The sequence below is a fragment of the Melanotaenia boesemani genome, chromosome 4, assembly GCF_017639745.1.
Source record: "Melanotaenia boesemani isolate fMelBoe1 chromosome 4, fMelBoe1.pri, whole genome shotgun sequence".
In the NCBI taxonomy this organism is placed as follows: domain Eukaryota; kingdom Metazoa; phylum Chordata; class Actinopteri; order Atheriniformes; family Melanotaeniidae; genus Melanotaenia; species Melanotaenia boesemani.
The window spans coordinates 12,197,144-12,219,125 of record NC_055685.1 but is presented as its reverse complement, the minus strand read 5'-3'; the positions used below and the strand labels follow the sequence as shown (position 1 = coordinate 12,219,125).

The window sequence follows — 21,982 nt, the reverse complement described above, 5'->3', positions numbered from 1 at the left end:
TGAGTGAGTCAGATGTGCAATCCCCCAAAACCCTAACAACACGGGCTCTGTGTGGAACAAAGTGTTGATAAAATGCTGATTGGCTTAAAGTAAACTCAAGCCAGGAAGGCCAGACTCTGGCTGACAACAAATGATTTTATAACAAACAGTATAAAGCATCAGAAATGTTACCCTCATGAACACAAAAGTATTTCCTGTGACAACCTTCTCTTATGGCAATCTGTACTTTTAAGCACTCGCTTATCACAGAAAAGATTTTTCTCCAGAAAAGCTAATGAATTAGCAAAGAGCAAAAACCAACAACAGGAAACACAGAAGAATTTACATTTCAAGCTGTTCCATATTTTGCGCAGTACCCTCTGTGGGGCAGTGGAAAGCTAAACCAGGTTGTCACACATATGTAGAAACAATTTAGAAGCACTACACAGAGATATGTTCCAATTCTTAAACATATGGTCAGAATCTTAGAGCCCTGCTATAGAGTGCCCATACGCTCACTCACAGTTACACTTCGGACTCACATTTAGTGTGTGAGGTGTGCAAATGAAGGCAAGCAGATGTTATACAGAAACTACAAAAAAATCGGATTTCCTTTTGTCATTGTGGAGTACAGTGATGTAAAACAAAACAAAACTAAGTCAGCATGAGTCGCATGAGTCTGAAACATTAAAAACTGCCAACATGACATTAAAACCTTTTTATAAGCACTGAATATCAGCATGTACACATAAATCTGTTGGCTATCATAGCTAGAAAAACAGATCACTAGCTTCATCACTGTCAACAGCAGTGACAAATCATGTGTTTATAGTAGTCCAGTGGATTTTGCATGTGTATCATAAACCAAAGGCATAGGTTCACGTCAAGCCAGAATCCTTTGCTGCTTTCTTATTTTGACTCTTCTCTTCTTTTCCTGTCAAACCGACTGACACTGTTTAAAAGAAAAGGCCAAAACAGACAATTAATCCCAATTTCCCACTTTTTTTTACCATATTTAATTCATATACTATCCCTGACTTTAGCTGCAGCACCACATAACGTCTATGACATCAATGTGCATCCCCCACAGGTTTCTGTTACACTCTGTCCTAATACTGACAATTTTGCTGTTACAATGAGCTTTTAAGCAAATGTTTAAGAAATTGCAACTACTTGACATGTTTTACCTGGCGCTTTCTCTCAGCTCTTTCCCGCCTCCGTTTCCTCTTCTCCCTGGCTTTCTGTAGAGCTCTGTATTCTAGATGTTGCTCAAGCTCACGAGCTTTCTTCAGGTGGGCGGCAGCATGAGCCATGACCTCACTTCTCTAATCCAATCTGTCTCCAAAAAGTGCTTAAACCATGTGCTGAAGAGTCACTTTGTTCACTTTTTGTACATCCTGTTCCAATTAGGTACTTAAAGTACCAGAAGACCTCAGTTTTGCAAGAAAACAGAAAACTGACTAAAAGTAATGAAGAAAAAAAAATGACAAAATAACATTTAAATGAAAGTTTATCCAAACTCAAAAAGACAAAAGGATAAACAAAAAAAAAGTCTTTATGATTTTCTCTTCTTCCAGGAAAAAGCAGCTGGATCTCCACACGCTCATCAAAATATGGGTCCTCTTGCTCATACATACCAAATAAAAATGTGCACAAGCATGAAAAAGGGAGATGATGAATGAAAAGAGCTGTTGAATGACGAGAGCAAGATCACTCACTGCATGTCCCAACTGACACACATGCTGGCACAAATACAGGGAATGATCCTGACCAGATGTACATGAAAACCCTACTCTGTGAACAGATGTACCTGCGAAATACATTTGTGTGTGTGTGTGTGCTGGAAGGATCATGAATGTGAATGCTTCTGAATATCTGACCTACACAGGAAAGTATTTATTATAAAAGCCGTTTAAGGAGGCTGCGTGCCACAGTCAGCTGACTGCTGCAGCCACAGCTGCAGGGACAACACTCTGCATCCTGAATTAAAGAGCTTCACATCAGGAGAGGAGGTGGGAGGATGGGTGGGTAGTGACCGAACCAGCAAATTACTGCAAAGTGTAGCACAATCATCTACAGTTGGTAACCCAAGTGACACGATTAAGCCTAAACTGACAAAAGATGTGAGAGGATTAATGTTCGTACATTGTGACACGAGCAGGAAGTTGATGCTTTTTAGAGTCAGTTATTCTAAAATCTCACTAATTCATTCACTAATGCTGATGTGAAGACATTTTAGAAGAGTGTGCGCTATGGTTGATGCATAATTTAATTACACCATCCTGCAACTTTAAGGAATAAAAAAAAGAGTAGAAAGTTCAGTGAAAAATGTTGATGCATTGAAATGAATTAAATTAATTAAGATAAAAGAGGAAACAATGGAAGGAAGGGTAAAACTGGGTACAAGCAGTCCTCTGGGGAGCCAGCACAAAAACAGGACACATCACTCAACCTAAATGGGGACCAGCAAAAGCACATCAGTAGCCTCCAAACACCTGCAGATCATAAACTTCCCCCTGCATGGAGAGAAAGTGGCCAGGTCTGTGGCTCAACTGCATCTTCCTTTATGCAGCCAGCTGATAGAACATAATTTAACGGCTTATGCATGTGAGTGGGTGTGTGTTTATATGACAGCAGATGACTGTCCAGGTCCTCAGTCAAAGCAGCTAATGTTAGCAGTTTGAAATTGCAGCACCAGGGACAGGGACACTATCTTATGTCTATTTCTATTCACACCTTCTGCCTGATATGTTTCATAGGCTCAGTCAACAACAGCAGCATCAGCAACATTTCTTTCCACTAGTAATCATGAATGGGACAGATCTGCTGAGTCACACTACTGTGTAATGCAGTCTAAAATGTGTTTGACTCTGGTGTTCTGAAACTGAGTGCTTCATTTAGTGACATGACAAACCTGCTGTGAGGGAGCAGTGGACACATTTGTGAATAGACTTTGTTCCTCCAGCACTCTCTGCTGGTGACACTGAAAACATCTGTTGAGTTTAGATTTAACCTCACAGAAGAGAAGACAGAGTAATAAAGTGGGGATGAAAATGGACGAAAATATTTAATTTTGCATTATGATTCAATAATAAGGATGATCACATTTTTATGCACAGAAGGGATTAAAATTAACTCAGAGTAAACAAAAGTGCTGGTAGAAAATTACATAATATTTCTGTTATATGTTTCTGTTATACATTAATAATGTTCTCTTGTGTTTCTTTGCTGAATCAGCCACGGTCGTGTTTAAAACGATCATTGTGTTTATTTCCAGTTGCTGGAGTGTGATTTGGTGTCATAAAGCAAAACTCTGCTATTATATGATGCTATAGAATGGAAAAAAAAAAAAAAAAGTTGTGAAATGCAGTTTCTCAGCTGCTGGACGTTGCAGAGCAATGATGACCTCAGGAATGTAAGTGTACCATCAAAATGAGTCGGATCTTTAAGGCCAGAAAGTTGTGTATCACTTACTTTAGCGAGTATGAATGATGAGAAATCTTTAAAGCATGTTATCATGCAGGGAGATATGTGACTTGATACTGTGTATTCTAGAGATGAGACATAGACAGAAAACTTTAAAATATGCATAAATCATGCTAAATATATAACAAACACCAAAGTAAAACACTACAGAATAAAAAATATAGAATTTAATTTTTTTTTCTAAAGGAGAGCAATTTTAAATTTAAAGCACATTTTTATTATAATTATAATTAAACTATAACCATCTTAAAATAAAATCCCCATAAATCTTCTACAATTAAGGCTTTGTAAAACAATTTTTCTGTTAATAGGTTTTGGTTCCAAATTCTGAGGATGCCTGCGTTGAAGGAATTAATAAATAAATAGATAAATAAATACGCATGATGTTATCAACAGGGTCTCCTTCCCTTCGGTAATATCTTTGACAAATATTATATTAATTTTCACTGTTACGCAGATGACACCCAGTTCTATTTGTCCACTAAATCAAATTCCACAGTCCCACCTCCCCCCTTCTCTCTCTGTCTTACTGAACTTAAATCCTGGTTTGCTTCCAGTTTTCTCAAACTCAGCAGCAATAAAACAAAGTTTCTCTTGGGTGGAACTAAATCTACACTATCCAAAACTTACTGCTTTTCAATCTCTGTTGGCAATTCTTCACTCCACCCCCTCCTCTCAGGTCAAGAGTCTGGGTGACATCTTCAACAGCACACTGTCTTTTCAATCTCACATCAAGAACGTCACTCGGTCTGCATTCTACCATCTACGTTACATCAATCGCCTTCGACCCGCCCTTTCCCCTCATACCACTGCCATCCTAGTCCACAAGCTCATCACCTCTCAAATAGACTATTGTAACTCGCTCTTGTATGGTCTTATTAAAAAATCAACTAGTCCAGAATTCTGCCACTCGCATTATAACCAGAACTTCTTCCACCCACCACATCACCCCTTATCTACAGCAACTTCACTGGCTACTGGTTAGATGTATCAACTTCAAAATCCTGTATACCTTCAAAGCCATCCATCACCTCTCCCCTCCTTATCTGTCTGACTCAGTTCAGATCAACAGTCCATCCCGTTTTCTCAGATCCTCCTCCTTTCTCCATCTTTCTGTCCCTTCTCCCTGCCTCGCCACTATGGGGAGCAGAGCAGCTGCTGCTCCTCGGCTCTGGAATTCTTTACATCTCTTTTTACATCAGAAATATCACCTTCCTCTTTCAAATCCAGACTGAAAACTTATCTGTTCAAAACTGCTTATCCCACGTAACTCCATTTACTCTTCATCACTAGTTTAGTTATCTATTTTTTTTATTCTCATTTATCTTCTGTTTTATCCTTGAATTTTACTCTTATTGCAATTGCTTTTTTTTGTACACTGTTGTGTATTTTAAAAGGCACTTTTCAAATAAAATGTAATATTATTATTATTATTATTATTATTATTATTATTATTATATCTGGTATGCTAAAAACAATTAATGTACCTTTCTTTTGAAGCATTCTGGACATTATTAGAGACTGCAAGCCCATCTAAACATTTCGTAACCTCTGAAACTTGACATCTAAGAAAGAAAATCTGTCGCAACTGACCAGGTCCATTGTTTGAGCTAAAAAAATCTAGAACTAGGCTTTCCATGCTCTATCAGATGCCTCTGTTTATCAGTTCTGCATGACAATAAGAATATGGAAAAAAAATGATAAAATTTCAAACAGTGTGTCTGAGTGCATTGTCCATTAAAGAGTCAAATTTCACTGACAGAGGTCTCCAGACAGAAGCTGATGTGAGCTCTTGTTTCTCTTGTTTTAGTGGATCTGATACATAAGGAGGGGGTAATGGTCTGCTTTCCATATTATAGATCCAGAGGCTTTTATTTGGCCCATTAGGATTTCTTGATAGACAGATATGGATGAAGCAGAGACCGGCACATGCAACTCTGCAAGTGCTTGTTCAGTACTGCAAATATGTGATTACAAGTCCTTTGTCACACACACTTGTCACACGAGGCATTTGTCACACAAATACAAATGCCTCGTTTCAAATTTGGTATTCCATATTAATTTATATTTTATAACCACACATCATAAACTAAAGGTTAAAAAAAGGAAAAATAACCTGATTGAACCAAATAGTTATATGAAATGTGTTGCACAGAATTTGCTGCAAAATAAGCAAAAACATATATATCTCTAACTTATGTCTCTGCCATAAGATTGATCTGCTAGTTGCATAAAATTTGTTTGCCTGCTAAAGGAGCTACAGTGCTGACGATGAAGTTCTGCTTGTGATGATTGTCAAGCTGCATAATGCATCTGCACTTTTAGGAAAGAGGATATTTCTTTTTTGGACAACTCATTTAGACCTTTTAAACCATATATAATTTTATATCCATATTTTCTTATTTTCCTTTGACTGTGATTTATCTTTTTTGGGAAATGTTGTATGAAGCTTTGATAAAATGCAGACATAATAATTGCCTGCTTATAAATGCTTATATATACACCTGTGAATAACCACAATCAACCACCCCAGTACATCTACTGATGTTTACCAAGTACTACTAAGACTTTGTAACTGTTCCCTATAAAATATTGTCTGGATGTCATATTATTGTCATATATAATTATTACTCAGAAATCTCTCAGCATCTTCCAGCAGTATGTAGAATCAGGTGCTTCCCAAGTGAAGGACAATCAGCTACCAATGAGTGTGTTTGCACCATTTAAAACTGCATAAGAACCTTTCTTTTTATTCTCTGGTAGTTAAAATGCAGGTATTATTTTCTATAAAGACACTGCTAAACCATCTTTTACACTTTGTTTTTTTTCTCTTGTCATCTTTTCATGACTAAACTACAGCTTGTGGCTAGCTATAACCTCAAAGAATGAGCATGTACCCAACCATTTAGTTGACCAGTCAGCGCAAAAAGGGGTCTTAAAGCTTCAATTTAGGTGACGGTACCATAAAGAAAGAAAATGTATTTTAGTCCTAAACATTATTGGTTCTTAACCCTTTCGGAGTAACAGCGTTGTCTAATCCAAGCAATATGTAACAAAACTGTTTTGGTTAAGTGTTATTAACAGAACAGATGTGAAATAATAGCTGTCATATCTGAGCCTGTCCTGCTAATAGCCCATGGGTCATTTGGGTTCAGGAAATAGTTTCCTATAAATACATTTAAAGCATTTGTGACCTCTAGTGGTCATTAGACTGAGTGAACACTTTACAATGGCATCCATTGAAGTAACTTTGCTATAGTACAAACAATGTACCGTAGCTCTGACCATGAGCATTTTCTAACCTTAACTAAACACCAGTTTTTACCCAAGCAGGGAGTGAGGAAAGGGTTTTAATAAAGGGCCTTAGTGAAAGGAAGGCATTTGAATTTAACAAAAGAAACTGAGGTTACTTTGAACTTTAAAGATGGTGGTCAGTACAGTATAGCTTGACTTCACTTCTTTACTTAATGCACAGACAAGGAAGTGGTTTAGAAATCCAAAACTACATCTCAGAAAGAAAAGAAAAGTGGTACTGAAAGAGGTAATGGACAATTTGAGCAATAAATAATAAATAACAACAAAGGGTAATGAACAATTTAAAGCAAAGTGCATGTTGGTGTGCTTTAGCATACAGCTGAGCTAAATGTCACCCGCACCCGAGGCTTTAGCATTCAGATAATTGATATATACGCCCTGTGCTAAAGACAACACCAAGGCAAGCATGCTGAGAATATGCACATGGTTACACACCACTAAACCATCCTTTACTCTCTAGCCTTTGTTTCTACACTGCGGCTGCAGTGACTTTGCACTACATGACTGTAACATGAGAAAACAGTTTTACTGCATCGTACCCCTTTTATTCAGGTTGTGAGTATGCCTCTGCACAACCAAAAAAATAATATAAACTTTTAGGTAAGTTATTCTCTGATTGTAGTCTAATTTCTAATTGTAATTCTAATTTCATAAATGTGCTAACAAAATCTAGACACACAAAGCACAAAAACCGCTTCTAAATCAAATAATTTTCGCACTAAAGATTTGACATGGCTTGCAGCAGGTTGTTGGTTATAAACAAACTGCAAATACAGTTGCATGTATATCACGTGTCTTCTCCTAGTCATGCTTGTGTAACAGAATGAACAAAATATAGAACAGAAGCAGTGAAGGATTGGTTCACACCATCCAGTCACTTTCAGCCTTTTATACTGCTCACAAAAGGTCAGAGCCACAAAGTCCACCACATTTTCTCTCCCCCTCTCTACTTGTTTCTATTTGCAAATTACAAAGTCAAATTTGATCTCAAACACACAAAGCAGACAGTCAGAAGTTCAGACCAGACCACACCCAAGCCAAGTAAATAATGAAGCTGAGCCACTTGATGCGTGGGAGGGGCTTCACTGAGATGGGACGAATAACCTTGACAAAGTAACATGATACACCAAAGAGAAAGTTGGCTGGAGGAGGAGAAAACCCAGAAGACCACGCCCTGTCGCTACTGGAGCAGCATTGTGTTTACACATCACCGTCCACATTCACTCATAGAAGGAGACATCTGATTTGTGGCTTTACCACATTAACATCACTTCATCACTTCACTGCTTTTTTTTCTATCGTTCAGAGAAAACTACAAACAGCCTATAAGATTATTAAAATGCAACTGCTAAGGTCCATAAACACATCACTTGGCGCTTGTAGTTGACACCAGGTTTGATGTGATTTTATATCTAAAAGCTATGAATAATCAGATTTGATCCTGCAACTCTATCATCTACTAGCTCGCTGTGGACCTGGAGAGTTGCTACAATCCCCACTACCTTTGAAAGGGCAGTCACACTAATTTATGGTTTTCCCCCATTACTCTTTGAAGTGCAGCCTGTCTCTTGGGAACACATGATGTCAGCTTACTGCTCCTGTTAATTAGATGAAAGAGAGGCCTTGAGCTCACTGGTAAGTAAAAAACAAAAAAAGCTTAAGTAAATAGATCACCCAATTCTAGATACTATCAGCATTAAGAATCGATATTTCAGATAGCCATAATATATGTCCTTTAACCCTGACTTCTCCCCTCAGATCATCCAACACTCAACACAATCTTATTCTTTTTTTTTTATTTAAATGTATTCTGTCTGATTGGCTGCTCTCATGCAGCCTCAGATGACAAAGGGTATTGAGGCAGAAACTAATTTCACTCCAAGTCAAATGTATGATGAATAATGAAGCGTGTGACCTAAAACGTTACTGCAGTGTATGGTCAGACTAGAAATGGTGAGTGATGCTGTTGGACCAAGAGAGAGATAGAGAAAAAAAAAAAAACAGAATAAAACACACTGTGAGGGGGAGATTAAATAAAACAGATGGGGTTTGATTAAGATTTATTTATCATTCATTATTTTTCATTTCTCTTTTGGGCTTCAGTTTGGGTTCAGGAAGCAAGATAATTAAACACAACAAGAATTTGGGGATAAAACAAGACAGACGAGGTAAAATGCACTCCAATTCTCCAAATGCCCGGGTTAGCAGTTGCGTCATCAGCATCTGAAAAAAGCAGTCTGATGTTCAGCTGCTATGTGTTTGTTTGTCTCCTTCTCTATTCCGTGCTGTAAGCCGCACAACTCTCAACAACCCAGCAAAACATTTGTGATGTGTTTATTTCCTGGGAGAAAACTTTCTCTGACTCGGATGTGAGAGGAAGCAGAGAGATGGTGAGAGGAGGTACATTAGGAAGGAGCTGACAAGAGCAAGACAGGACGCATTTACTTGAAGGTGTTTTCTGCTTCTGAGAAGTCCATTGATCACCAACCACACCCGGCTATCTCTCCCTTTTTCTGTTTCTCACGAACTGGAAAAAGTGTTATACGGTCATAATGAATAATTTACATCTAAAATGCCTTCTGTTGGCCCTACTCCAAAAACACCTGCCCTCTGTGAAGGTGAGGACACGTCTCCAACCAACACAACAAGCTGTGGGGAGTCACAGCAATCTCTCAGCTCATTTCTCTCCTTATATCAAAGTTAAATGACTTCTCTATCTTTTTCAATTTCAATTTAATTGCAAAACGCACAATGATGGCAAAACGTGACTCATCAAAAGATGCCATCTTTGCCACTGAGGTTCCAGCAGGGAAAATGTGTCATTGCAAAATGGTGTTAGACACAACTAGGACAAGCCAGTTATTTGGAGCCATGATGACTGAATGACTGAAAGAGGTAGTCCAGGAGTGTCAAGAAGTTGTTTGTACCCAAACATAGACATGCTAATGCACCAATTTGAATCTGGGACAGGAATGCCAATACCACAGGATACCAGTGTATCACCATTACAAAGCATAGAAACAAATGCTAGACCCTGATAACTTTGTATGACTGTTGCCTGTAGGTTGCATCAGAGCTTGGTGTTTGGGGAGATGAGTGTCAAACCTAACATGGCTTCAGTTTGAGGTTAATTTATCAAGTATGATTATTTCAGTGTGAGTCCACCAGTCTTAAGATCTTAAGATCAGACTGTTTGTTAAGCATAAAAAAAAGATAATTAAACAAGAACTAAAATAATAATTCACTGATCAAAACGCAACAATATACTGTGCAATAACAAAGTGAACTGTTCTCAAATTTAATCAGCTTGAACCAGTGAATTTTCTGTAAATTTTGCTTTTAAAATTAGCTGAAATGATCTCTGAAATGGATGTGCTCCTTATTTCTTGACTGATTGAGTGTTTCAGACTAACGATGTGCAGGCCTGTCTTTAAAACTACAAACATGTAACAAACATTTTACCCATGGGGTCATTTCTGGGAGAAGAAGAGTCTCCTAAATTACATCGAGTTGTGTTATACAGAACATTTAAAACCTCCTAAGCTGACCAAAGTAGCTCAAAGTGAAATGGTATGACGACAACATATAAATAATAGCAATAACATAATAAAATACTAAAAATAGACAAATATATTTAAAAACACAAATGGTTACTTTGTCAAGATGAATGAAAAGAAAAAAGAAGAAAAGAAGAAATGCTATTTAAAGGGTTGGAAGGTGGGGTAGCAAACAGTTGACAACCTCTCATTTTAACTAGTTTTAGAACAACGGGCTAAAGCAGAGAAATCAACCAGATTGGTGAGGTACGGTGGCACAAGTCCGCTTAGGGATTTAAAAGTCAGCAATAATATTCTAAAACTAATTACGTGGCTGACGGGAAGCTGGTGAAGGGCGGACAGCACATGAGTAATGCAGGCTCTCTTCTTCTTTCCTGTCAGGGGATGGGCAGCTACATTTTTGACTAGCAGCAGGTGATGTCTGACTGACATGTCTATGACCTCGGTCATAGGGAGTTTAGATTTATCTAAAACCTAAGGTGAATCATGCTGATTATATGGTGTGTAGAATATGGTTAGTCAATAAGTGGTTAATTGAGCCATTGATCAAGTCAGCACAATAACAAGTCCAAACAATATGGTCTCCAGTATTTTATAGGAAGCAGTTACAAATTCTTAAAAATACTTGGTAAACATCAGTAGATGTACTGGAGTGCTTGAGTGTGGTTATTCACAGGTGTCTATAAATGCATTTATGAACAGGCAAGAGCTCTAATGGCTCCAGTAAACTGACTTGTAATTCATTGTATGACGGTGTCATATGTATGGACTTCACTCTATATAACTGCACCGATATTCCACCAAACATTTCTATTTGATATCATGGACGGGAAGGCAGCTGTAGTCATATGTGGGTGTGTGTTGATGTAGTTGTTCTGAAGTAATGTAATGAAGGCCATGGCTCCATTAATACTCTCTTCCTGCAGAGTCCCATCACACCACTCCCAGTGGAGAGAGGCAGACAGATAGGCAGGCAGATACAGAAAGGCATAAGAGATGCAGACAGAGAGGCGGAAAACAGGGTGATGAAAATGTCAAAGGCTGCAGTGTAATTTGACCTCCTAGCATATCGGGACCTTGGTGCTGGGACCAGTGGGGAGGAGACTGGGACAGACAGGGTGCAGAGGGAGAGAGAGAGAGAGAGAGAGAGAGAGAGAGAGAGAGAGAGAGAGAGCAGCAGCAGGTATTTTGCAGGGAAATGGGAGATGGGTATAGGAATGACAGCCAAGATGACAAGGAGACAACTAGGGTAAAGTGCCGAACCCCCATATTAGGGCAGAAGAGGAAGGCTCTAAGGGGATGATGTGGATGAATGGCAAGTTGACCACAAGGTGTGGAGGGAAAGTGGGACTACAGGAACTGTTAAGTACAGGGAAACAGCACTTATAAAGGAATCTTCCTGTCAAGCAGTCAGTTATAAAGAAGTAAAGCTGCCTAAAACTATGAGTCATCTCTTGACACAAATTCATTCCAGATATGTGTTTAGTTCAATGTCTGCCCCTAAAGGGGGGCAAGATGTCTCAACTGAAACCTCAAGTTGAAATATTTTCATCAGACAGTAATGAACACACCTTCTTGTTCTCCTAAGAATTCACAGTTCTTCTACAGGAAGGTTCAGTGACACACAAAGTTAACAAATCATGACACAGCCTAATTATTTTATCAGAAAGAGGAAAGAGCTGACTGCAGAAAGCAACCATGTAACACCACCCCAGAGCAGCTGGGATAAGCCCGGCCAGTAACGCAGACCAGTATGCAGAGATGTGGACACACTTGGCCAGGAAGTAGCTATTTTTCTCCAGGACTATCACGCTGGAGACAGGCAGTATTTTTAGCCCTGCAAGTAAGATCCTCACATCACATGTCCCCTTTGTTATTTTCTCTTTTTGTCTCAAATATATAGAGTTAATATTGCTGTAGCAATATCAACATTGAATCTTAATGATTCCCCGATATTAAACTGCATCCTCTATTGATTTGTATTTTTGCATCTGCTACACTTCAGGGAGTCTCCTCCAGTTTAAAGAGTCAGTTACATTACAAATCATTACAAAAACAAGCAAACAAAACAAACAAATAAATAAAAATAAAAACAAAGTTTCCCTCTTTACGCACTCAAATCCCCCAAATTTCAACACAGATATCTAAACTTCCTTCAGAACTGGAACAATTCTGATTTTTTAAAAGCTTGTATCATGAAAACTCTTGATTGCCTTCAAGTGTCCAATCTCAAAGGCTCCACCCGGCCAGAAAAGCCTAAAGTGTGTGTGTGTGTGTATGTAGAACAGGAGTCCATTACTGAAATCACATTATCCTCAGAGGGTGCATGGAGACAGGAAACAACCCTCTTACCATCTCCTGACTCACATACGCCGACTTGACTATCCAAACACACATAACTCGATGAAGAGAAGATGTTAACAGTCACTAATTTCCTTATTTGTTTAGTTTTATTCTTCTACTGAAATCCGACTTGTGGATAAAAAACAAATTTTATCTATTCCTGTTTTTTTTTTAAAGTGACATACATTATGTAGGGCATGGCCATAGAGGTATGTGGTCATGTTGTTGTACACACCTGAACAACAGAGGGTGGATCTGCATACCTGTATCATAATTTTAGTTTCAAGATATGCAACAAAAGCAGCCCAGCCCACTCACGATGGCCAATGCAGTCACACAGAGGTCACATCCATACACTTACATACAGTCAGTGTATAAAACTGAAGCAGAATAATCACAAATAGGTCTGACTTTGTGTGTCACTGTATGTTTGTGTGTCTTAGGACCAACAAATGTGTGATAAAGACAGCCTAAATGCACACAATTCTGGTATCCTATTTAAACTTGGATTATGTTAAATAAAGCAAACCCGTCAGAGTCACAGCTGTGATTCTCATCATCCAGAAAGGTGAAGCTCTTCTGCTACCAGTAAAGTTTTAAACATTCCTCACTGAAACCTGTCATGGTAAACTAGAGTCGGTGCAGATGTGATGTTTGTTATGGTGGCCATATCAGCTGGCACAGCTGCTCTGTTCTGCTCTGAGTCTTTTTATACCCCGCTGAAGCAGGCCACTTTAAATCTTTTAACAAGAACAGATTGGATTTCACTTATTAGGAGCTAATTTGTGTAACAAACTGAGAAAAAAAAACTGTCAGATCAGTGATCCTATGTGTTAAAAGGACGGCAACGCCTTTGAATGCTCTGTCTAAGGCGCAGCATCAGCAGCGGTTTGAAGACCTCGTTACACGGCTGACTGGGCCACTTAGTGCAGAGAGAGCAGGCTGCGGACAGACACCCACCTGCCGTATGCGGTTCTGGTGCAGCGGTGGTGGAGGTCCACCCTCCAGGGACGTGTTGCTCGAAGAGGCCGTTTTCAAATCACGGTCGGAGCCGCCGCCCCTGGAGCCACTTTCTTCGGGGCTACTTGACATTCCGTCTTGGAAAGACTGTTACTAATAGCAACGCAGTCAGTGAGGGTCTTTTTTTTTGCCGGTGCAAGGTGGATTTCTGTGCGGGGCCTCAGAATCCACAGGGCTCGGCTGGACCCGGGATCATTCTGCGTCGTCAGTGACAGTCTGTTGTCAAACGTTAAAAAAAAGCCAATACAGCGATTCTTCCAGAGTGCGAGACCAAAACGAGCATTCCCTCTGATCAGGGATGCTCCCGGTGTGCTGCTTTATCTGCGTGTGTATGTGTACAGACACATGAACGCGCCTCCTTCAGATGCGCTTCCCCGAAACTCCGCAGGATCCGTGTTGCCTTCAAGGACAATCGGACACCGTGCAAAATAGACTTTTTTGTACAGAAACTGGATTTGTGGATATTCCAGTTTCTGAAAACGTAACGTTTTTTTTCTTCAGATATAACACAAACTGTACATGCTCTGCTACTACAAATGTACCAATAATTCAAAGCATATAGGAAATAGTGATTAAATTGTTTTCAAGTTGGACTTGAATGCACCTACAGCAGTGCGTCCCATAGACTTATGTTTTTTCTTGATCCCGCCTCTTGGTGCTTTTGCAGCATTCGTTAGATTCTGACGTGAAAGTTGCCAGTTTTGTCCATAATGTCCCATCATTGTATAAAAGCTGTAACATTGCTTTCACTCACACACACTCATGGCAACCCAGACACACAGGGTTGGCCTTACATAATGTAATCTTATCTGTTAGTATTCTTCTGCCCCCACCTTGTCCTGTGCTTCTTCACTAAGCTGTAAATGTAATACAGGCTGACAGGGCAAAATCAATGAGAACACATATTGGAGGCATGGAGGGAAAAAAGCAGGACTTAGGCAGAGAAGATACACACAGAGGAGACATATAAACGTCACAGCTGGCAAATTGTTAGAGTTGGTTTTTAAAGTTAGATATGAAAACACCAATTTACCTTTGCCTTAAGTGGCAGTTAACAATGAGAATAAAGGAGAGGGGAAGATTTGGTCTTCAGTGACTTACTTTGCCTGTATTCATCTGATTATTTGTTTATTGTTGTTTATTTGCAAAAGCCTTTTCTTATATTTTGCTTTCAAGAAATCTGACTTTCTTCAAAATACTCATTATCATGACTGTCTGAAGGCCATGAAATCGTGAAAGACCTTTCTCTGTCTGAAGTTATTTCAAAATATTTCTTTATATATATATATATATATATATATATATAGTACTAGTGGAATGTGTTTGTTTTTGCTGTTGTTTTGTTTGTTAAGCCACTTACCACTGACCATGAATCATTCAAGCATATAAAAAGCACCTAACTCAAGGGATTAACAAGTGTTGCATCGACACATAACAGACAATTAACTAGAGCCTATTTTAAATTCTGCCTTTTTTTTCCTTTTTTCTTTTGTGCAGCATCTGTGAAAAATATTGAAGATAACTGTCTGACTAGTATATAAAAGTAGATAAGTTTCTGTCCAAGAAGCCAGTCTTAAAGAAGGGAAACTGATGGAAAAGAGTGAGATTTGCCAAATGACACAAGAAGTGGACTGAAAATCAATGTCACAGGTCTTATGGAGTGATTAATCCCTCCCAGAGTCCAGACCTAAACAACTGAAGCAGTGTGGGATCATTTTGACAGAAAATGAAAAAAAAAAGGATACAGTCAACGTTCAGAGCAGAGCTTTGACATATCCTTCAAGAAGCCTAGAGAAGAGCTGCTGAAAGCTAAAATACAAGAAAGCTTTAGATTGTGCTGAAAAATGCCAGATCTTGACTTTCTAAACTGTTTCAGCTGAATACATGATTTTTTCCTCATAGTGTGTTTCAAATTGTTTGTGCAGGTTTAAAAAAACACATTTGCACTGTTCTTTGGTAATATATCAAGAAAAAGAGGAGTACCTGCATGCAAGAGACTAATTTTAGCTGCAAGTCTATTTGATTAAATCTGAATTTGCGATTGACCCATTGGACGAGAAGAAAGTATATGAAGAGGCGAAGGTTTACAAAAAACCTACTAAATCAAAGTGTAATGAAATGGGCAGGCTGTTCTACAGTCCCACAGTGAAAACTAAGCTTTTTTCAGACTGTAATTGTGGCTTTTTGAAAGGGTGCAAGTTTGTTTTGTAAACAAACAAAAAGAAATGAGATAAAAAAAAAGGAAAGCAGCAAAAGTCTCCTCAGTCCTCCTACTGGCAGAGACATTTGTTCTATATGAAGATTTTTTTGGTTGATAGGGACTGAGAACTTCTAATCTCGCCTGATCAGCGAAGTGCACGATTGTTCCAGAACTTAAAAGCTCAAACTCATCAACAGGGACCTTAATTATAATGTCTACTCCCTTGCTGAAGAGGATCCAAGTGCTGCACCTTTATCCATGGTGCATTAATCGAGACCAGTTTACAATGGGTATATATTTTTTTAGACTAAATGCAATCAAACTGGCAACCATTGTTCTTTTACGTTGTTGAGAATGGCCAGTGTTTGCTTTTGGATGCTCATTCACTTCATCTGGTCTCACTCTCAGAGGCTGTTACGTTTCCAATGTGCCAGTCAGTAGGCAGGTATGACAGGAAGGTCTTCAGACATTTACCATTAAAAATCCCCATCCCACCCTGTGAGACGACTCAGCCAGTTGCTGAATAAAAATATTCTACTTTTATTAACTCTAGATTCACAGAGCCGATGAAACGCCAGTAACACCAATCATGTAAAAATATATAAAAAAATGTTTATTTGACATTAACTTTTACAAGGAGACTTCACGGAACTGGTTTCCATCAGACAGCAGCACCAAAAACATTAACTATGACAAACAACAGAAAAGGACATGTTGGGAAAACTTTCAAGAGCCAGAACAGACTCTGTTAGGAATCAATTCTGTTTTGTTCTTTTTTTTTTAATGTGCAGAGAGTTGGTCCAGCTTGTCATGGCTGCGGCTGGAGAGGTGGGCCTCCAAAATTCCACCAAACAAATTCCTTTTCAGCAAGCTGTAGGCCATGGGCAGGAGCTGCTTGATTACCTTGTGGAAGTACTGAAGGAGAAGACAAATTAAACCAAAAGTTAAAGAGACCAACGCTGAACTCAAATCCTCATTCAATCAGTTCAGACTGGAATCAAATAAGCATTATATGACCATGCAGCACTTTTTAATACTCACATGAGATCCATAAGAGAAGAGGTCTATTCCAAGCTCATAACCCATTCCATAGTCGCACTCGTCATTGGCAAACTGAACAAAAGTGACCATCTCCTGGACCGGTCCAAAGGCTTTGACACGATCCTCATCACTCTTTGCTTCTGCAATGGCTTTGCAGATCTTTTTGAGACCAGCTAGGAAAGGAAGGAATAGATATACTATATTAATATTAATGAATGAAATTAAAGAAAAAAAAAAAAAAGACAAAATCCCAATTGTGTGAAAAAAAAGTGAACTCACCATCCGTCTCTGGTAGTTCTCTATATCCTACATCATTTTTGTCTACAGGCACAACGATGCCGGCGCCGTGGAAAGTCTTGGTGACCACCTACAGTTTAATACCAGACTTATTATCAAGAATCAACTCAAAGTACAATCATTTTGTCCAAGCCCTGGTTTTATACACAGTATGAAAGGGTTATGGAAACCTAGTCATACTAAACTACTATAGTTTATACATAGTTTGGAAGCAGCGAACTTAAGGCTGGGCAATAAATCGATTTCATTGATTAATTAGAATTTATTTGTTTCTACATAGATCTGGACTTTTTTCTCCTGTAATATGCACTGCCAACGCTCGACTTGGGCTTCTGTAGTTAACGGCAGGCTGAGACCTGAGGTGAGTTAAAACTGGTCTAAACTTAGGCCAGTTCACCAGAAAGCACCTGGTTCTGAGACTCCAGAACAAAGCCAGAGCCAGAGTCAGAGCCAGAATGATGTCCGTCTGAAAGTATTAACAGATATACAGTGAAGTCATTCACAGGCGGAATTCAGCTGCACGCTTGACTGCAGTGAGAAATGCTGCTTTCGACAAGATGAACACGACAGCAGCAGCCCACAAACTCCCGCTAAGAGACAAACATCATGAGGGAAATCATTTCCTGTAAGATGAGAAAGAGTCCCGGTGGAAAGACATCACGGATGTGGTCGCACTGTGTCGCTAAAGATACGTTGCCTTTTAAATACAGTGGAAAAGTCGTACTTTATCCAAGTCATTTACATATTTTTTCTCTTTATTCAAAATGTTATTAGCAAAGAAAAAAAAGAACATTTAAAAATTGGAAATCAAATTTGGTGTGAAAATCACAAAAAACAAAACAAATTGAGGATTTTGAATTGAGGACCGACTTGAATTTTGCAGTAAACTCCCCTTGGAATAAAAAAAGATGGAAAAGATGAAAGGGTACAAAGCAGAATACGGAGCTATTTGAGCCATAATCAGCATCAGATAATTACCCTTTTCCTTCTGTGTTTCTTACCTTCTTGTCTCTCTCCTTCATGCCTTTGGTCTTCTGTTCTAAAGAAAATCCTAGAGTCTCTGCCTTGTTCCTTAGCTTTGCCTCCAAGCTTTCCGAAGCCTCGCCCTCAGATTTTTTACCGCCCCTCTCTTTCCTCTTCCTCAGCAGATACAGCCTAATGGAGAAGAGATCGCAACGATTAACAGAAACTCAAACACACTAAAAGAAAAAAGCTTAAAAAAAAAAAAAAAAAAAAACAGGTTTTAAAAACAAAAAATATTCAACAATTTTCTTTAGACACCAGGCAGGTGAATGAGATCAGAAGAAGACAGTAAATGGTGAATTAAGAATATTTACCGAGCAGCAGCAAATATGTTATCCCCCATCTGTGTTATAGTGCAGCCCTTCTTAGCTTCATTCTCCCCAACAAACGAAGGCAAGGAGTCTGGAGTATCTCTGGCATATCGAACAATGACATTTTATACAAATTAAACCCATTCATGCTTTTTAAAATACATTATTGTTTCCACATGAATTTCTAACAACCTGAATTGCACTCAGACTTTAGCTGATAGATTAGTTTGCAGTCAATAACGTGACTTTTGCAGGCTCATGTACCTCTAGCCAATGAAGTGGTGGAAGTCAAAAAGAAGTGAGACGCTGCCCAAGTATGCTTAAAGTTTAGATGTGGGTTCATGTATTAGATGCCTAAAAAATGATGAGTCATGTGATGGAATAGATCAAGTTATCCAAGTAAGATTTAAAGTAGCACCACTGAACTTTGGCAGAATTTTTTACAACATGGCACTCTTTAACAACAGCCAAATTGCCATCAGCGATATCTCTATCTCGTCTATATAATATATATCTCGTCCCTTCCCTGAGCTCTCTCCAGTCAATACAAGTCAGGCTAATGTTTACTCTAGCTCTGTTACTTTCTCCCTTTCTTTTCCACTCTTCTTTCAATAATGTCCTCTTGCATTTCAGCAATGGTGTGTGTGCAAAACGGCAAAGCAGATTAAAAGACGGAAACGCTTGGAAGCCAATAACTTCTTTGTGTGTAGATTGCTGAAAGCAGTTGGGATTAAGACCCTTATGCTTGTGCATCCTGGTGTTTTATAGCATCGTTGCTACATCTCTGAATGTTCCTTCAAGGAACACAAGCCAATGTCTCCTTATTTCAGTCCCAAGCCTGGATAGAGAGGGTTGGGTCAGGAAGGGCATCTAACATAAAATATATGCCAAATCAATATGTGGATCAGTTAAATTACATGGAGGCAAAGGATACGTCGTGGCAACCCCCGAGGGAAAAAGATAACAGGAAAAGAAGAAAAGAGTTGTTGCTATATGTCTATGCTGTAAACAAACTGTGGCTGGCTATTTCACGCTATCATAGCCTAGATGCTTTGTAGCAGACCGGTCTATGTTGTCTTCATCATGAATGAAGCTAGAGACACCCTGCAGAGTGAAGCAAAAATATTAGCTCAACCCACGCGTTAACTCCTTGCCTAATAATTGCAGTCTTGACAAGTAAACCGAAAAAGCAACTATGGCTTTTATCAACCCATGAGCTTTAAATTTACCCCCAAAATAGCTGAAATTAATAAAGAAGGACCCTTACTAACTGAAGTAAAGAGATTTATAAACATGACTCAGCTTCTTTTGATCCGAATGAAAGGTTTGCAAGCCACTTTTTGTTTAAAAGACTTTTCATAAAAGCCTTGGCTTGCGCTATCTTTTAAATGACTTTACGAGGAACCTTGATTAATTTCATAATTTGAACAACTGATTGTCTAGATTTAGCGAATGAGGTGGATGTGACATTATGTGAAGCAATATTTCCTACAAGACTGTTATAAAATACCTGTAGTAGCCCATGTGATGCTTGCTGTCCTCACTCCCCCGAAGTATAGTCTGAAACTCTGGAGGGTCATAAAAATACCTCCAGTGAAGGTGGAAGTTGGGCTGAGGATTCTTGGCGTTTCTGTGAGCTCCGGCCAGAACATCAAAAGGTCCAACCAGCTGCAAACCCAGTGTGTCTTTCAGAGCACCTACACAGGTTTGCATAGATATAAGCTTAAAATCATAAAAATTAAAGTGTCAACTGTTCTCAGTTTTGCTTTCCAGTCATTAGGTTAGAGGAGATGCCCAAGTTTCTCCCTTTCCCACAACTTCCTCCAGCTCTTACTAGCTAGTTGGGAGATTTAATGCTTTTAATGAGTCCTGCCAAAGGCCCAGACCTCCACCTGTCTCTACATGCCAAACAAATCTTTTGGAGGAAGTACTAAAAGTGCCTTCGCTAACTCTCCTAAATGTGGAGGAGCAGGCCTACTCTGGTTGAAATAACCATATACTCCAATAGCTTCCCCTTGCCTTACAAAACACAGGATGACCAGTTTAACATCTGAGCTGAAGATTATTGTTTTATCGATGAAGGACCAACAAACTTTTGTGATTCTTCACAACCTAAATGAACATTCTAACTTCAAAGGAGTTGTCAACACTGGGTTTTTTTTGTACAAAACCCTCTGACAAGCACAATGAACTAGCCAATGTAACAGCATCCAACACAGAATGACTCAGATGCTGCACTGTTATCATCTACCTTTTAAAAACTGCTCTCTACACATTAAGGTAATCTTTGCAGACTTTGAATTGGCTAGTGAAAACAAATTCCCGATGCACATTTTGTCCCATCAGTACTACAGTAATAAAATATACAGATATTGTGGAGAATATACCACGTGGGTTATCAGGGCAAAGCTCCTTGCAGAAATCCCAGAAGTGGTACAGATCTTCTGGCATTTGGAAACCGTACAGTTGTTCCATCTCATCACGTTGCTCTGAATTCACTTGTGACAATGTCCCAGCTTTAGCTTCCCCGGTTCGGGCTTTCTTCGCCTCTCCATTGGCTGAGCCTGACTCCTGATGAAATGAGAAGCAACTGTTATAGTTTGACAGTTTATTTGTTTCAACACTACCGTGCAACCGTGCAATTAACTTGATTTGTTTTGTTTTATTATGACAGGTACTCATAAAATGTTATTTCTCTCCTCTGTCCTGGTTTAGGAGACCTACTTGACACGTTTAAACAACAGATGTAAATCGTGATGGATCTGGATTTATAACAGTAATTTTATAAGTTTATTTATTAGGCAAGTGTATCTGTGTACTCTGTACCCAACAGGAGAGTGTAAGGACTGACATCTTATATTTACAATGTTATAAGAAACATTAGCTTACAAATGCTATCTTTAAAAGGGGACAGGCGATAAAAAAAAACTGAACAAAATAAAGACCAATTTTATTGCAGCTAACTAGCGAGAGTTTTAACTTGAGCTTTACCTAGCTGCTATAAGTACTCTACAAAAGCAAAAGAATTAATGCTACTTATTTGAAACACCGTTAAAAATGTAAGATAAGCATCATTAAAAAAGAAAAAAGCTGCTTTGCAGCACCAGTCAGCAGAGCTGCTGCTGCCATGTTGTCTAAGCACCGCTGTTCAGTCAGAGGATCCAGCAGTTGTGACCATTACATTACACAGATGCTGCTTCAACACCCGAGATAACCACACACCGCACAGTTACGGTTTTGACGAAACCTGACGTTTAAACTGATGTTTCTGCGACCCAACAAAGGAGGTCAAAGCTGAGTAAAATTACCTGAACTGATCTGGGTTTTCTTTTTGCGCGCCCTGTCATTTTCTTCCTCTTGTCTCTCCGTTGTTGTCTTCTTCAGTTGGTTAATAAGGGCAGCAGCGGCGC

The 21,982-nt window shown here is 39.0% G+C and overlaps 2 protein-coding genes across 5 annotated transcripts in view; both read right to left on the bottom strand.

Annotated features, from left to right (window-relative positions):
* The window catches only part of ank2a (ankyrin 2a, neuronal), an 80,041-nt gene extending 66,026 nt beyond the window's left edge, over window positions 1-14,015 (bottom strand). For 3 of the 4 annotated variants that reach the window (XM_041982642.1, XM_041982643.1, XM_041982644.1), the window contains exon 1: window positions 13,641-14,015. In XM_041982642.1, coding sequence (XP_041838576.1) covers window positions 13,641-13,772 — 132 coding nt within the window. In that variant the 5' untranslated portion in view covers window positions 13,773-14,015. Of the gene's footprint in view, window positions 1-1,166; window positions 1,301-13,640 lie in introns of those variants that run through there. The other variant, XM_041982645.1, reaches the window with a different exon arrangement.
* A 2,477-nt stretch (window positions 14,016-16,492) lies between these two features.
* Window positions 16,493-21,965, bottom strand: LOC121638132 (histone PARylation factor 1). The gene is made up of 8 exons (XM_041982646.1): window positions 21,881-21,965; window positions 20,960-21,143; window positions 20,083-20,269; window positions 18,576-18,674; window positions 18,240-18,393; window positions 17,221-17,308; window positions 16,942-17,114; window positions 16,493-16,815 (listed from the first exon to the last, which is right to left on the bottom strand). The coding sequence occupies exons 1-8, from the start codon at window positions 21,917-21,919 to the stop codon at window positions 16,681-16,683; spliced, it is 1,059 nt and encodes a 352-aa protein (XP_041838580.1). The 5' UTR covers window positions 21,920-21,965; the 3' UTR covers window positions 16,493-16,680.
* Between the last annotated feature and the right edge of the window lie 17 nt (window positions 21,966-21,982).

What these genes read in the sequence shown, in the direction of transcription:
- LOC121638132 (XM_041982646.1), bottom strand. Translation starts at nt 21,919, where the DNA reads ATGACAGGGCGCGCAAAAAGAAAACCCAGATCAGTTCAG. An exon ending in GAAAACCCAGATCAGTTCAG is followed by an intron (nt 21,144 to 21,880) that starts GTAATTTTACTC and finishes TCATTTCATCAG; the next exon opens with GAGTCAGGCTCAGCCAATGG. An exon ending in TGAAGGAGAGAGACAAGAAG is followed by an intron (nt 17,309 to 18,239) that starts GTAAGAAACACA and finishes ATTAAACTGTAG; the next exon opens with GTGGTCACCAAGACTTTCCA.